Source organism: Pyrgilauda ruficollis, unplaced genomic scaffold (assembly GCF_017590135.1).
Source record: "Pyrgilauda ruficollis isolate IOZ18807 unplaced genomic scaffold, ASM1759013v1 scaffold52, whole genome shotgun sequence".
NCBI lineage: Eukaryota > Metazoa > Chordata > Aves > Passeriformes > Passeridae > Pyrgilauda > Pyrgilauda ruficollis.
Window position 1 is genome coordinate 2,719,772 of NW_024526822.1, and position 13,459 is coordinate 2,733,230.

At 50.0% G+C, this 13,459-nt stretch overlaps 1 protein-coding gene across 1 annotated transcript in view; it reads right to left on the reverse strand.

Annotated features, from left to right (window-relative positions):
• The window catches only part of LOC121360645 (opioid-binding protein/cell adhesion molecule homolog), a 106,555-nt gene that overhangs the window by 10,251 nt on the left and 82,845 nt on the right, over positions 1 to 13,459 (reverse strand). Inside the window, exons 2-6 of the mRNA XM_041480659.1 lie at positions 12,910 to 13,142; positions 3,619 to 3,744; positions 3,190 to 3,324; positions 2,991 to 3,111; positions 2,415 to 2,566 (exon numbers count right to left, since the gene is read on the reverse strand). Of these exons, the coding sequence (XP_041336593.1) occupies positions 2,415 to 2,566; positions 2,991 to 3,111; positions 3,190 to 3,324; positions 3,619 to 3,744; positions 12,910 to 13,142 (767 nt within the window). The remainder of the gene's footprint in view (positions 1 to 2,414; positions 2,567 to 2,990; positions 3,112 to 3,189; positions 3,325 to 3,618; positions 3,745 to 12,909; positions 13,143 to 13,459) is intronic.

The window sequence follows — 13,459 nt, forward strand, 5'->3', positions numbered from 1 at the left end:
ATCCCACCTGCTTAAATTCCTTTTTGAGCTCACTCCATGGCCTGCTCCTGACTGCTCCAGTGTGCTTCACTCACACTCTTGAAAGATGGGGGGGAAATATATTATGAATGTTTGCCTTTTTCTCCATTAAAAGTTATGAAATTGAAATAACTTTAGGTATCCTGAGTCTTCACACATCAATATCCAAAGGACGTGCCAATATCCTTTCAAATACAAATTTAGGCTTCAGTGTTGGTGCTGCTAAATACCCACATGAAAACAAACGGAACATTTTAAGTTTTAACTTTTCCTTCCTAATGCTTTCTTTCCTAATCTTCCTTATATAAAACAAGGATTAGAGGAATATTAGTATTCCACTGAATAGACCATTACTAGCAGGAGTTGCTACAAAGCAGAGAGAGCCACAGGACTGGGCTCCTACACCTCAGTTTTTATGGATGATTTTTAATATTCCTGTTTTGCCATCTATGCAATCACCTCTAATGTACTTCACTTCAGCCTGCTGGACGTGTTTGTGGGATTAATTTATTAAAACAAGGTGAAATTTTGTTTTCTCTGCATGTTGGCATCAATTAATAACCGTTGTGAGAGGATTGCTGTGCTGTCACAGGAGGAGTGTGTAAAGAGCAACACTATCTGCTGAGAGAAGGAAAAATGCCTGAAAACAGATGTTGTCAAATAAAAGATAACCACGTAATAGCTTGGAACAAAACCAAAAATCCCTAATCTAGTCCTCTCCTGAGTGGAGAGAGTTATCTCCACTGTGACTTTTTCTTTAGTCTGGTTTCAAGTAATGGAAAAAAGACTTAGGTGATGTTGTTTTGTCTCACATCAGAGAAAGAGTAAGTGCAAGAGTGCTAGAGGGATAGGGAAACAAAAAAAATGGATATTGGGAAAATTGGATTGGAAACGTAATGTACTTATTTATATACTAAATATCACAAATACAATATTTACTATATACAGTAATAGAATCATCAAGGTTGGAAGAGACCTTTAAGAGCATCAAATCCAAGCTCAATTCAGCACTGCCACTGTAACTCCTATACCCCAAAACCGTATATATATATAAATACCTCATATACATTGTAAGTTATATATTGTACTATGTAGAAACTAATAATGTATACTAGATATTCTATAATTTATATACTATGAGTATAATACATAACATATAATAAAGAATAATATGCTTATATTTAATAACACATGTCAACAAGACAATATTATTAAATATATGAATAACAGTTGTTTTCAAATCTATATATATTTATTATTGATGTATCATTATTATTAATAATATGTACTACACTGTATTTTTATCATATTGTATTATATATAGTCTATTGCACTATACTGCACTATACTGGATATTGGGAAAATTTCTTCACCAAAAAGGTAAAACAGAAGAGAACAGAACAGAGGAAAGGGAACAGAACCCAGAGCTTTGACCCAAAGAGAAGAAATCACGCCAGGGCAGAGGACAACCGGTTAGAATAGAAAGGCTGGACCAGCCCCTACCCAATCACAACCCTACAGAACACAACAGAAGAGAGTGGAGCGGAGAACTCCTGAATGGGCCAGACAGCCCCACTATCAAAGCCAAAGATGTGCCTCTCCCACCACCCCAAAACACCAAGCACCCCCCAGGCCCCCTCCACAGTGTCCACCCATCCAAAGTCCAAGCTGGTGTGGAAATTCTTCTCCCTCTCAACATCCCCTTGAGCCTGCTACCTGACTTCCATCCTTTCCCTCCTGCTGGGGGAAGGCAGGCTCCTGCTGTCCACCCTTGGATTGTGACAGCTCTCTCCGTTTGTCAGAATGCCAAAGGGACATGCCACAGGTACATGCCACCTTCCTCAGTGACAGTTGTCCTTGATGACAACATTCCTCAAACACCTTCCTGCCCTGGCCACCTGAATCACCCAGGCTGATGTCACCCATCCTGCTATTGCTAGTACAATGTGATCACTGCTGGCAGTCCTGCCAGTAGCAAACAAGGGAAAACCCCACACCATGCACCCAGAGCGTGTTCTCACCTGTCCCAGGCTCCCTCCTCACCCCTGCTCCAGCAACAACAGGGGTCAGCCGACTGTGGCCAACTGTGCTGTGCACCCAGTGTCGGGCTGATACAGATCTCATCCTCTGAGCATCCTCTCACTGCTCAGGGTTTGTGCTGTTTGGCACCTCGATGGACCAGGAACACCAAATACAGCCAGCTCTGCTCCATCACTCCACCACTGGCCGTCTGCCAGCCTCCTTCTCTTCATCCTGCTCATCATGCTATTCAAACTCCTCTTCATCCTCCTCCTCCTCTTCCTCTTCTTCATCCTCCTCCTCTCCAAATGCCTCCTCTTCACTCTCCTCTTATTCCTCCTTGTCATCTCAGCTTACTGCAAAAAACCGGCACCTACCATAGAGGATGATGCTGGCGTTGGTGTTGCCCAGCTTGTTCGTGGCCACACACGTGTAGTTGCCGTAGTCCTTCTCCGAGACGTTGAAGAAGGTCAGCGTGGACAGGCGGCCCTTGCTCTCGATCCGCACGCCCTCCAGCCCATTCGCTAACCTGCAGGGAAACACGGATAGCTGGGAGAACAGGGCTGGGGTGGATCCCTGGTGCCTCCCTGGGCACTCCTTTGCTTCCCACCAGCCAACACCACTATGCACCCACATGTGCCCCCACTGGACTTGTGCATTGCAGTTTTGAAGATAAACTCTCCATTCCACTCTCCATCCCATAACCTAGCCTGACCCATGTGGCCCACAACCACCATCCCTGGGAGAAACAGCTCTGGGATCTCCTCAGCCCTTCGTTGAGCATCCACCAAAATGAGTGGTGAGTGCTGATCCCAGCCTTTCTCCACATGACGGTCTCAGACACTGTCACCCCCCTCTACCTCCTCATCTGGTCACCCCAAGGCTGTGGCAACCCTCCCATCCTCCACCCCCTCTGCAACCCTCCCATCCTCCACCCCCTCTGCACCCCTCACCTGGTATCCTCCTTGAACCACTGAAACTCCGCCACGGGGACGGCTGAAGCCTCGCACTGCAGGATGCCCTTCTGGCCCACCGAGGCGCCCGTGTTCTTGGCGTTGGAGATGTACGGCGGGTCTGCAGAGACATCTTGCTGTGTCACACTGGGCCACGGGCACCCACCACCCCCCCCATTCCCCTGTGCCCTGCACTCACAGTTGACGGTAACTTTGACTTTCCGCACGTCTGGGACGGCCACGTCGTTGACGGCGCTGCATTCGTACTCCCCAGACTGCTCCCGTGTGATGCCCGTGATCTCCAGGTACTCATCCTCACTCACAAAGGTCTGCCCTGGGGGATGTACTGAACGTGTGGCACCGTCACCCATGGACACCAGCATCAGGAACTTCCCTGTGCCCCTGCCCTGACACCCCCTGCCTGGGCATCTGGCATCCCCTTCACCCAGGAAGCACTTGACAAGGATCCTCAGCCCCATCCCAGGTCTCACCAAAATGTCAGCACCTCTGACTGTGAGCCACCTTAATGCCACCCTGACCACCTCTATAGGGACAACCATGCATCCCACACAGGCCAGGACAGCCCCTCCTCCGACCCAGGAAGTTCTTCCACCAAGGAAGGGCTCACCTTTCCCGGAGAGGTGCCGCCACGTGACGGTGGGCTCCGGTCTCCCAAAGGCCAGGCACATGAGGGTCACGCTGCTGCCCTCGTTCACGGTGATGTCCGACGAGATGTTGACAATCTGGGGGGGCACTGCAAGACACAACAGCCACCAAAGGCACCATCAACACACCAGCTTGCCAGGCACAGCTGGCAGGCGCCAGTCATGAGACCTGTCCCATGGTGTGATGCTGGTGTCCCCTCCATTGCCCTGTCTAGTCAGCAATTCCGTGTCTCCAAACCAGTATCTTGGACTGGAGCCAAGCATAGATCTGGGGTGTGGAGGGGTCCACTCACTATACCAGCCCCCCACTCCATGGCCGAGACCCCAGTAAGCAGCTCTCATTATGGCCTGTGACAAGGCTCATATTTTAGCATATTTATTAAAGCTGTTTAAATTACTGAGCGTCTGCTCCTTCAATACCGGCCAGGGTGATTTATATTACTCTATCCCCAGATACTCCATCTAATAAATAACTTGGCAATCTCTGTACCCATAAATATCCCAGGCCATGGCAAAAAGCAATTAAAGCTCACTTGCCGATGCTGCTGCCTGGCACTCTGGGCTGTTGGACACAACCCCCTAAAGGGTTTGCACCCCAGGGAGTAAATGAGGCCATATTTAACAACTCTCCCCAAACGGAACACCATACCTACAATGCCAGAAAGGATGTCCTGTGCCCCCTCCCCAAGGACACATGCTGAAAGCCCAGGTCAAGTGGCATCTGATGCCCACCCCTTGCACCCAGGGCTCTCCTGCAGCAGTGGGATACCAGGATAATCACCTGAAACCCACTATGGCCAACACCAGCACTGCCTGCAAGGGAAAGTGGGGCTGCCTGGCTCTCCTCACACCCCCAGGGAAGCTCTCCTCACACTCCCAGGGAGGTTCTCCTCTCTCCTGGCATGGGAGAGGCAGCACAGTAGGATGAGCCATGGCAGAGATGCGGTGCGGGCTCTGCAGCCCTATGGGTTCTGCAAAGCAGTAAATTTCCCAGCAACTTGACACATTAATATAGAAGTACAGTCTGTTATAGCAGAGGGAGATTGTCTGAGTCCTTCAGGGGAAAGCAGCAATCCAAAAATGAAAAGTGTGTGCTGGCAACTGCTGGAAAACGTAGTTAACGCTCAGAGCAGAACTGGCCAACTCCGACAGCGCAGCCACAATGAGCTGCAGGAAGGCTGTAAATGGCCCTTCCTCACTCAGACAAGATAACACTAATCCATATTACCAGCATCCTTGCACCTCTCCCCTCCTAACAGCTCCTCAAACTGGTACCAGGAACATCTGCAAACTACAAGAACATCCAGGACAAAGCTTCCCACAACTGGGGCATTTTTCATCTGCTCCTGAGCCTGCAAACCAGCCCTCCTCATGAGCAGTTTTGGTCCGAGATGACATCACCATCGTTAGTGGATGCTGAGACCTTGGGATGCCACCCCTGCTCCAGATGGCAGCCTGTCTCTTCCTTGTGTGATTTTGCCTGCAGATGCTGGACTAGAGCGATGGTGTGTGATGCAGGGCATCAGCAAAATCACAGTCATTATTCTATCCTTACCCTCCTGGACACCTCCAGTTCAAGGCTGACAGCCCTTTCCTGTTCTCTGAGACCCAAACCACAAGTACAAAATGAGACGCAGAAACTGGTGTTCTGGGCACAGATGTGAGCCTGTCCCCCTCCTGGGAACAGAAACACTTTCACTCCTGTGGAAAAAATAACCACTACCATAACCACGACAGTCCCAGTGCTCCCATTTGGAAAACCCCAAGCCATACAAACCCATGTATCAGCCTGAAAGCCCTTCCCTTAGCAAAGGATGCTGACACAGACATGCCAGCAGGTCTCACAGCAGGGAATTGCATTTCCTGAACATCCAGAGGCCAGGGAAGCATGGCCGTGCTTCCACTGCCTGCCCTAATCCAATCAGGAATGCCCCTGTGAGCCAGCAGGGACACCCATGGACAGCACGGGGACCCCACTGGGCAGCTCAATACCTGTGACTGCAATCGTTGCCTATGAGGTTACCAGGACTTGGAGAAGGACATCAAAGGACCTTGATTACATTTTTATAGATCCCACTGACTGGGCTGTCAAGGTTGGTGTCTCAAGGACACACTGGTTTGCCATGGAAGGAGCAGGTGGAAAGTAGGGGGATTTAAGGATGCAGGCAGGGCAAGTTTGATGGCAAACATGACAGGTGATAAAGCCAGCCTGCAGCCACACCCTGTCAATACCATGAGATAGGGATGGCCAAGGCATGCCTGCCCTGACAAGCACATCCCACCAAAGCTGCCTTGTCTCAAGGGGGTGACAGCTTGGGATTGGTGCTGGGCATGGAGTCCAAAGCCTCTCCCAACCCCCATAGGTTTTTCTTGGTCCCCTCACAGGTCAGGCAGCCCTGCTAATGCCTTGCAGCCCTCCAGCATGACTATGGGTGCTGTTCCTAGTCCTTTACCTGCTGACAGCATCCTTTCCCTAAATTACCTTGGTTCTCTACATTTCCCTCCCCCTGCTCTATACAGCTGCAGTGAGAAAAACAGGGCAGAACACCATTTCTATCCACTTTTATCCATAGTCCTTCCTTGCAGAAGTCTTCAATTATAAGCAAATGGAATAAAGAATAAATCCCGAGGAACCGATGAACGGCATGGTCTCACCAGAGCGACGAGCGGCGTGCAGAGGGTTTCGTCAGCCCTGCGTAATATTAATCACAGGGAAGTTAATGCATAAGGTTTGGTAAGGCAAAAAATACATTTGTACTGTAATTTCTTGTTTGTTGGGAAAGCCGGCGAGAGAAATTGAATGTGAAAGCGATGCCACTAAATTCAATAACAATAAGCCCGTGATTTATCTCCATCCTTTACCACTTGAGACCTGCACTGCCTGATGCACCAATCCACGCTCTCCACGGGGCTTGGGCACGTGCCAGTGTCTGCCACTATCTGTGGGGACTGTGAGGTGCCATCCCTCCCCTCACCCCACAGACTGGGCCCCATGGGGCTGGCCATGGCATCACACCTTGGTGACACTGCCAGGTCCTGTGCAATACTTGGGATATCTGTGGGACTCTCCCCAGTATGTTCCACCCCACCATCTGCTCCGGGCACCAGTGGTGGCTTTGCACTTGTTGTCCCATCTGGGGACAAAAGCAACGGGAGAACTCGGACCTGGCGAGCCACTACCAAACACCCAAGCGTGAGGAGGGACGGTCACTGCCCGCAGGGACGCCTCTTCCCCGCTAAACCATGCGGGGAACAAACAGCGCCTCGGGAATCGCTGCGTGATCGGAGGCTGCACATGACGGTGACGCACACGACCGTGTGCAGGCTGACTCATCCCCCGGCTGCTCCCGAGCGCCGGTCCCTACCGGAGCCACTCGCCGCCGTGGCCCTGGATTATTTTTAGCTGCCAGATCATTACTGCTGCACGCCTCGGAGCGGAGAGCCTGCATGAGCACAGTGGCTGACACATGCAACTGATGTCCCTCCTCCACATCATTAGCTCCTAATCCATTAAAAGAGATGTCTTCCTACACTGCTGATAAGGGGAGATGACAGATAACTATGGGTTCTTCAAACTGCCAAGCAACAGCCACTTGTCCACTCCTACTTGGGGGGCAGGTCCCCATAGGGGCAGCAGAGAGGAACATCTCATCTTTGGAGCTCTGAAGCCTCCATGGACACTGTCACACCTACAGCACCCTGGCACCTCCCTTTCCATCCCCTCTCACACATCTCCTAGTTTGGGGAGATGCAGCATTCATGCAGCTCCCTCACCTCTGCAGCTGCAGTGTCCAGCTGTGTCCTGTGACAGGTGATGCTGTCACCAGCAGGGAGAGGGACTATCACCCTAGCAGGGGTCGGATGCCTGCAGGAGATGACACTGCCTCCCTTCCCAGCACCCCAGCTGCCTATAGCCCCAGGCATCTCCAGCTCTGCACAAGCCTCCCCAGCACAGGCAGGATGGGGCTGTCAGAGGTGTCACTGTGCAAGGTCTCATTAGCGTACAGAAAGTCAGCACAAAGGAGGCAAATATGCTGAAAACTCACATTTTGCCTGTGCTTTCCATCTCCTTCACTGATGAGAAGCACAGCAGGGTGGGCACCAGGCCTCCTCCAGTCCCTGTGTGTCTGCTGAAGGCACCAGCAATATGAGACCTTCCCTGGAACAGCTCCTGTGTGGGGCTGATGGCATTAAATGGGGCACCTGAGAGCCAGCTCCTGGCTGGCAGATGGAAATGGATGTTTTCCCTCTCTGCAGCTCACTGCTTTTGTGGTGCAGGAGATACCTGCAAGGACACAGAGGTAACCCTGTGAAAATGCACCTCAATGTTCCCACAGGGGAAGTGACTGGGGCAAGGAGGTAATATCAAGAGTTTTAACAACACGTTGCTACTCGGCAGCGACGATGATCATCTCTGATCGAACCGTTCTGGTGACAGCCCTGTCTGAGAGGCTCATCAGAGCTGATTTTATTGAGATAATGGATTAAGCACTTCTAAAAGCTACAGTTTGGTCAACAAAATGATTTTTGTCAAATTTCCCTGCCAAGTGAGCTGCGTGTCACGGCTTCACATTTTCTGCAGGCACTCCATTTTGGTAATATCTTCCTTTTCCCTTTGCTTGAGATCTTGAGCACCCTCTTTTCATAGCATTCCCCAGGTAAAACACTCTCCGTGGGATCTCTGTGGGATTTACAGGAAGGAACACAGCAAAAATTAAATACAGGCACAGAGCACCCTTTTCCAGGTGGAGTCACCTGACTGCTAGTAGTGCATCCTTTTTCTCCAAGTTTTCATGTTAAGACAGGGAAAGCAATAAAAACGAAACTCACAGTGTTATACCTACTGTGTAACCACCTGTCAGTAAATTTATGAACAATTAGGAAGTGAGAGTGCTTCCCAGGGAGCTATTTGTGCACGAGCTAAAACGTTCTTTCTGCTCGGAAATATAATGGGGAAACAATTTCACCAGTTCTCCCTCCTCTTCCCCAGTTTTGTTTTCTTGCAGTAATTAATCATCTGTTGCTGCTGGTCCCTGTGGCACATCCTGATGGCTCCTCTTCACCAGTTTCAGGCAGCTTTGAGACTGGGAGCCCAAGGATGCTGTCAGGCGGACCCCATCCTGTTCCTTTCCCATTCTCCTATCTGGATTTTGGGTTGGCATGTCATGGCAGGCACTTTAGGGGCAGTGGCTGCTCCTGTCTGGGCAGTGTGTGTTGTTTTCTGCCTGCCAGTTTGACTCTTCCTCCTTCCAGACCTTCCCCCTCTCCCTGCCCTCACTCTTTCATTGCTCTTTCATTTCTCCCCTTTGCTGCCTCCTGCCCTTTTGATGCTCCAGTGCTTTTCTGTATGTGCACGTTTCCTTCTCTCTTTCCTTTGTTCTAGGGACTCTGGGCTTTTCTTCTCATTCTTTTTTTCTTTTTTTTTCCTTCTAGTTGCTTCCTTCTTCAAACTTTGCTATTCCTTCCAGATTTTCTTTGGGCTGTTTTGTCATTGAATTCACTATCACACTGCTCCTGCATCACCTTCATCTGGCTGTTTTCACTCTCTTGCCCATCCTCTGCCTCTTCAGGGAGGAAGGAATGTTGAGATAGGGTTCTGACTGCAACTTTTCATCCAGCCTTTCCTCTTTGGAGAAAAAGATCTCCATGGGGGTGGCTTGGGGTGGGGGGTGGCCCTTTGAGAGCTCTAGGGAGCCAGTTGTTAACACAAGGGAAAAATAAACGTCTCAGTTTGGTTTCGAAACACTCATGGAGAAACTACATCTGCACTGATGCTGCTTTCAGAGGCGGTGAGTGAGACACAGGACCAGCTCCAGGAGAGCATCCCTAGGTGCATTTGGATAACACACCACATAAACAAAGGCCATGGCCCTTCAGAACCTGGCCTGGTTCCCAGGGCGAGGGAAGTAACAAACACCAAGACAGAAAATGGATTGTGCCAACCAGAAAAAAGAGAAACAATGCCAACAGCTGGGAGAGGCTTCAGTATGGCAAGTAGGATTAAGACAGGACAGGGAAGGGTTCTTTAAATGAATCAGAAACAGAGGACATCTGAGAAATACCAAAGACCACTGTTAGGTAGGGACGGCCAGTACCAATGTTCACCACCGAAATCTAGACCAGAAGGGATCTCAGGCTCACAGCCTCCACCAAAACACTGACCCTGAGCTCCACATTTCAGACTGAAGTACAACCTGAAGCACTCCAAGCCATGAAGGCAGGGCTGTGTCCTGACTAGGGTCTACCCCTCCAAAACCACTGCAGCATTACTCACTGCAAAACCATCCTGCAGCATGATGCCATTATGGGCTCCTGGCTCCCCTTGCAAGCCTGCACCTCCCAGGAGCTCTCCCTCTGCCCCTTTTTGAGAGGTGGCCTTCACACTGCTCACCCCAGAGGCAGGAGGGCTCACCAAGGTCCACCCCACTTACAGGTCCACTCCAGCCTTTATGACAAGAGGAGGACAGGGTGGCTCATCTTCTGCTTATATGAGCTTAAATGCCTGTTCTCTCTGCATCCCAAACTCCCCCCAGAACACACTAGCGTGCCATAAACACCACACATATCTCTGAAAGCATCCATCCCTTCAACACGAGGCAGCTCCTGACAAAAAGAGGAAAAGGGAGACAAAAAAAACCCTCTGGCTTCCTGCCATCTACGCTCTTATAAACGCTGTTAACGGCTGTTGCAATGAACCAATGCAAGAGACATATTAATAGTGCTACTAAGAGACACATTTACTGTTGACGGCGATTCCCTGGCAGATTTATTGCTGGGTTGCTGGGAGGGAAGGCTGGGCCCCTCAGTAGCACAATTAAAACCCAATTGAACATGGGCACAAAGAATCAATACTCTCTCCGGCCAACTTTTAGTTTTGCAAAATACAAATAGAAATTAATTGACCTGAATATAGCCGCTAACTAGTCATTACTGCTTGTTTGGCATCCTGCTGGCACAGTGAGGGCAAAAAACCAGAGGACAGAGCTAAACCTCAATTTTGAGGCCAGAAACAGGGCTTTGCTCCCATCCCTGAAAAAGTGTGTGCTCTGCTTGCAGTAACAGCCAGGACTAAATCCATCTTTGGAAAATCATTCCTTTCCTCTCAGCACTGAGCAATGGACTGCGTGTTGTTCACCCAAACAAAAAGCACAATTTAGCCACTGAGGAACTGCAGTGGAGCTGAATGATAGAATGGCTTGGGTTAGAAGTGACCTTAAAGATCATCTTGTTCCATCCCTTGCCATGGGCAGGGACACCTTTCACTAGACCAGGTTGCTCCAACCTGACCTTGAACACTTCCAGGGATGGGGCAGCCACAGCTTTTCTGGGAAACCTGTGCCACAGCCTCACCACCCTCACAGGAAGGAATTTCTTCTTTACATCAAGCCTAAATTTCCTCTCTTTCAGTTTGAACCCATTATTCCTTTTAACTACAACTCCTGATGAAGAGTCCCTCTTAACATCTTTGTAGGCTCCTTCAGATACTGGACGGCTGCTATGGCACCTCTACACAAACTTCTCTTCCTCAGGCTGAATCAGGAACAGAACACAGGAGGATTTGCCTCTCTCATCACCACCATCAAAGGCGCCTACAGATGGATTTTCTCAGCTGGGAAAACCATGTGGTTTGAGCTTAACACATTGAAAGGGAAGTACAGACACTGCTCAGCATGGACCACTTGACCCGTGCCTGCACCCACAGTTCCTCTCTTGCTTCCCTCCAGCTGTGCAGAAGTGACACTGCTGAGAACCACAGTCATCGCTGCGGTGGGAGCAATTCAACAGGACTTGCTCACACCAGGAAAAAAACTTTCCCCAGCACAGTTAGGAATGCTTCACCACCAGACCGTCACTCTGGACACAAACTCTCTCTCACCTTCACCTGGCTGTGCCTGGCAAGTGCCTGCATCACCCTGAGAAAGGGGTGAGGGCAGCGGGTGCTGAGCTTCACTGCCAGTTCACCTGATTTCATTAGGTGCAAAGCACTTGGATACTTCACCGGTGTTGACTGGATGGATTAGCACGATTAGAGAGCAGACAGGATAAACAGATTAAACCTCACAGATGGACAGCTCACACACAGCTTGAAAAGGAGGAGAGGGACAGCTCCGAACAAGGAGACGGAGGGATGTTTCCAGTGGATCTCCTCTCCCCTCTTCCCGAGATGAGCACTCCCCTTCTTCACCGCAGCCTGGTGCACACAATCTAGGGTTTCCCAACACATTCCCACAACAACCAGGCAGGAAAACCTGTTGGATAGGTGACCACAATCAACCCATTCCTCTAGCCAATGAGAAGGGTACATAAATACATACATAACTCTGCTGGGGGCTTCTCAGAGACGTGTTGAGGCTGAGAAAGTTTTCAGATTTGCTCATTGCAAAATCAATACCCATCAGCTATTTGAAATTAAAGGAAAGATTAGGTCCTGGTTTTATACACGCTTTATTGTATTCCGAGAGCTTTCTACTCAGCCAAATAAATCTTCTTTAAGAGGATTAGGAAACTTTCATTATCTTTATCTAACCTGAACTAACACTAACTCTGAAAAATTAATCTAGAGACCGGACAAAAGCCAGTAGCTGGTGCAAAGCTGCAAGAATCCAGAGGCAGCATCCATCAGAGAGCTACTGGCCCCTCTGAACTGCCAGCACCTGGATCCCCCCATCAGAACAGCTTGAGGACACTGCTTTGCAGCCCAACAGCATCTGCTACATTGATACAATTGCCTATGAAGCCTTGTGCCAAGACCTTTCATGGCCCCACAGTGATTTCGACCTCTCTCCCAAAACCATGGAGCCTTGTGCTGCTGGTCCCTGCTTCTCCTCTGTGCCTGGCAGTATGTTGCTTTTGGCTCCCCTAAAGCATCTTCGAACATGTGCTTGAGAACTTCACTACCGAATCCTTGACCGAGTGAGCTGAGCAACATGGTTCCAAGCAGTGGAAACAGGTCAAATTCACAGCATGGACAGGCAAAGGGGAAATAAAGAAGAGCTCAGCAGCCCCACTGCCAGTTCTCAGGTGTCCTGTGCCCCATGTGACAACTGTACAACACAGCAAGGCTGACACAATACACACTCATCTCCTCCCTGGTGGGCACTTGTCCACACCACTGTTCCCATGCCATGCAATCTCTGAAGCAGCTAATGCTGGCTCCAACTCCCCTACCAAGAGGGCCTCCAAACCCTTCCCAAGTCCAGGCAGCCTTCCAGATCAAACCATCCAGCAACAGCACGAGGCATGTTCTGACCTACCTTGCACGATGAGATGGACGCGTGAAGTCTTGGGGTGATTGTCTGTCTGCACAGAGCAGGTGTAAGGGCCCTCATCGTATATGTCCACATTGTGTATCTTGATGCTGTACTGGGTCTTGGTGTAGGACAGGATGACCACACGGTTGTCTATAGACCACTTGTCATTGCCGGCATACAGGATGGTGCTGCGGTTCAGCCACGCTACCCGCGTGACCCGGTCATCCACAGTACACCTGGAGGGGACACACAGAGGGTCACACACCTGGAACGGGACACGCACAGAGCATCCCAGGTCCTAAAAAGGGATGGGAGCAGGATGGGAGTGTGGCTCCCCAGCTCTGTCAGCATGGAGATGCTGCATACTGTGGTCGTGCTCCCTGTTTCCACATTCCCCATCACGTGAGATTTCACATAAACAGTGGGTTCACCAGAAATAAAACCTCCCTTTTTCTTTTACACACAACTGGGGAACCACAGACAAAATTCCCATTGTTTGACCTCTGTAAGCCAGGCAGACCATCTCTATCCTCCTTCTCATCCACCTCCACAG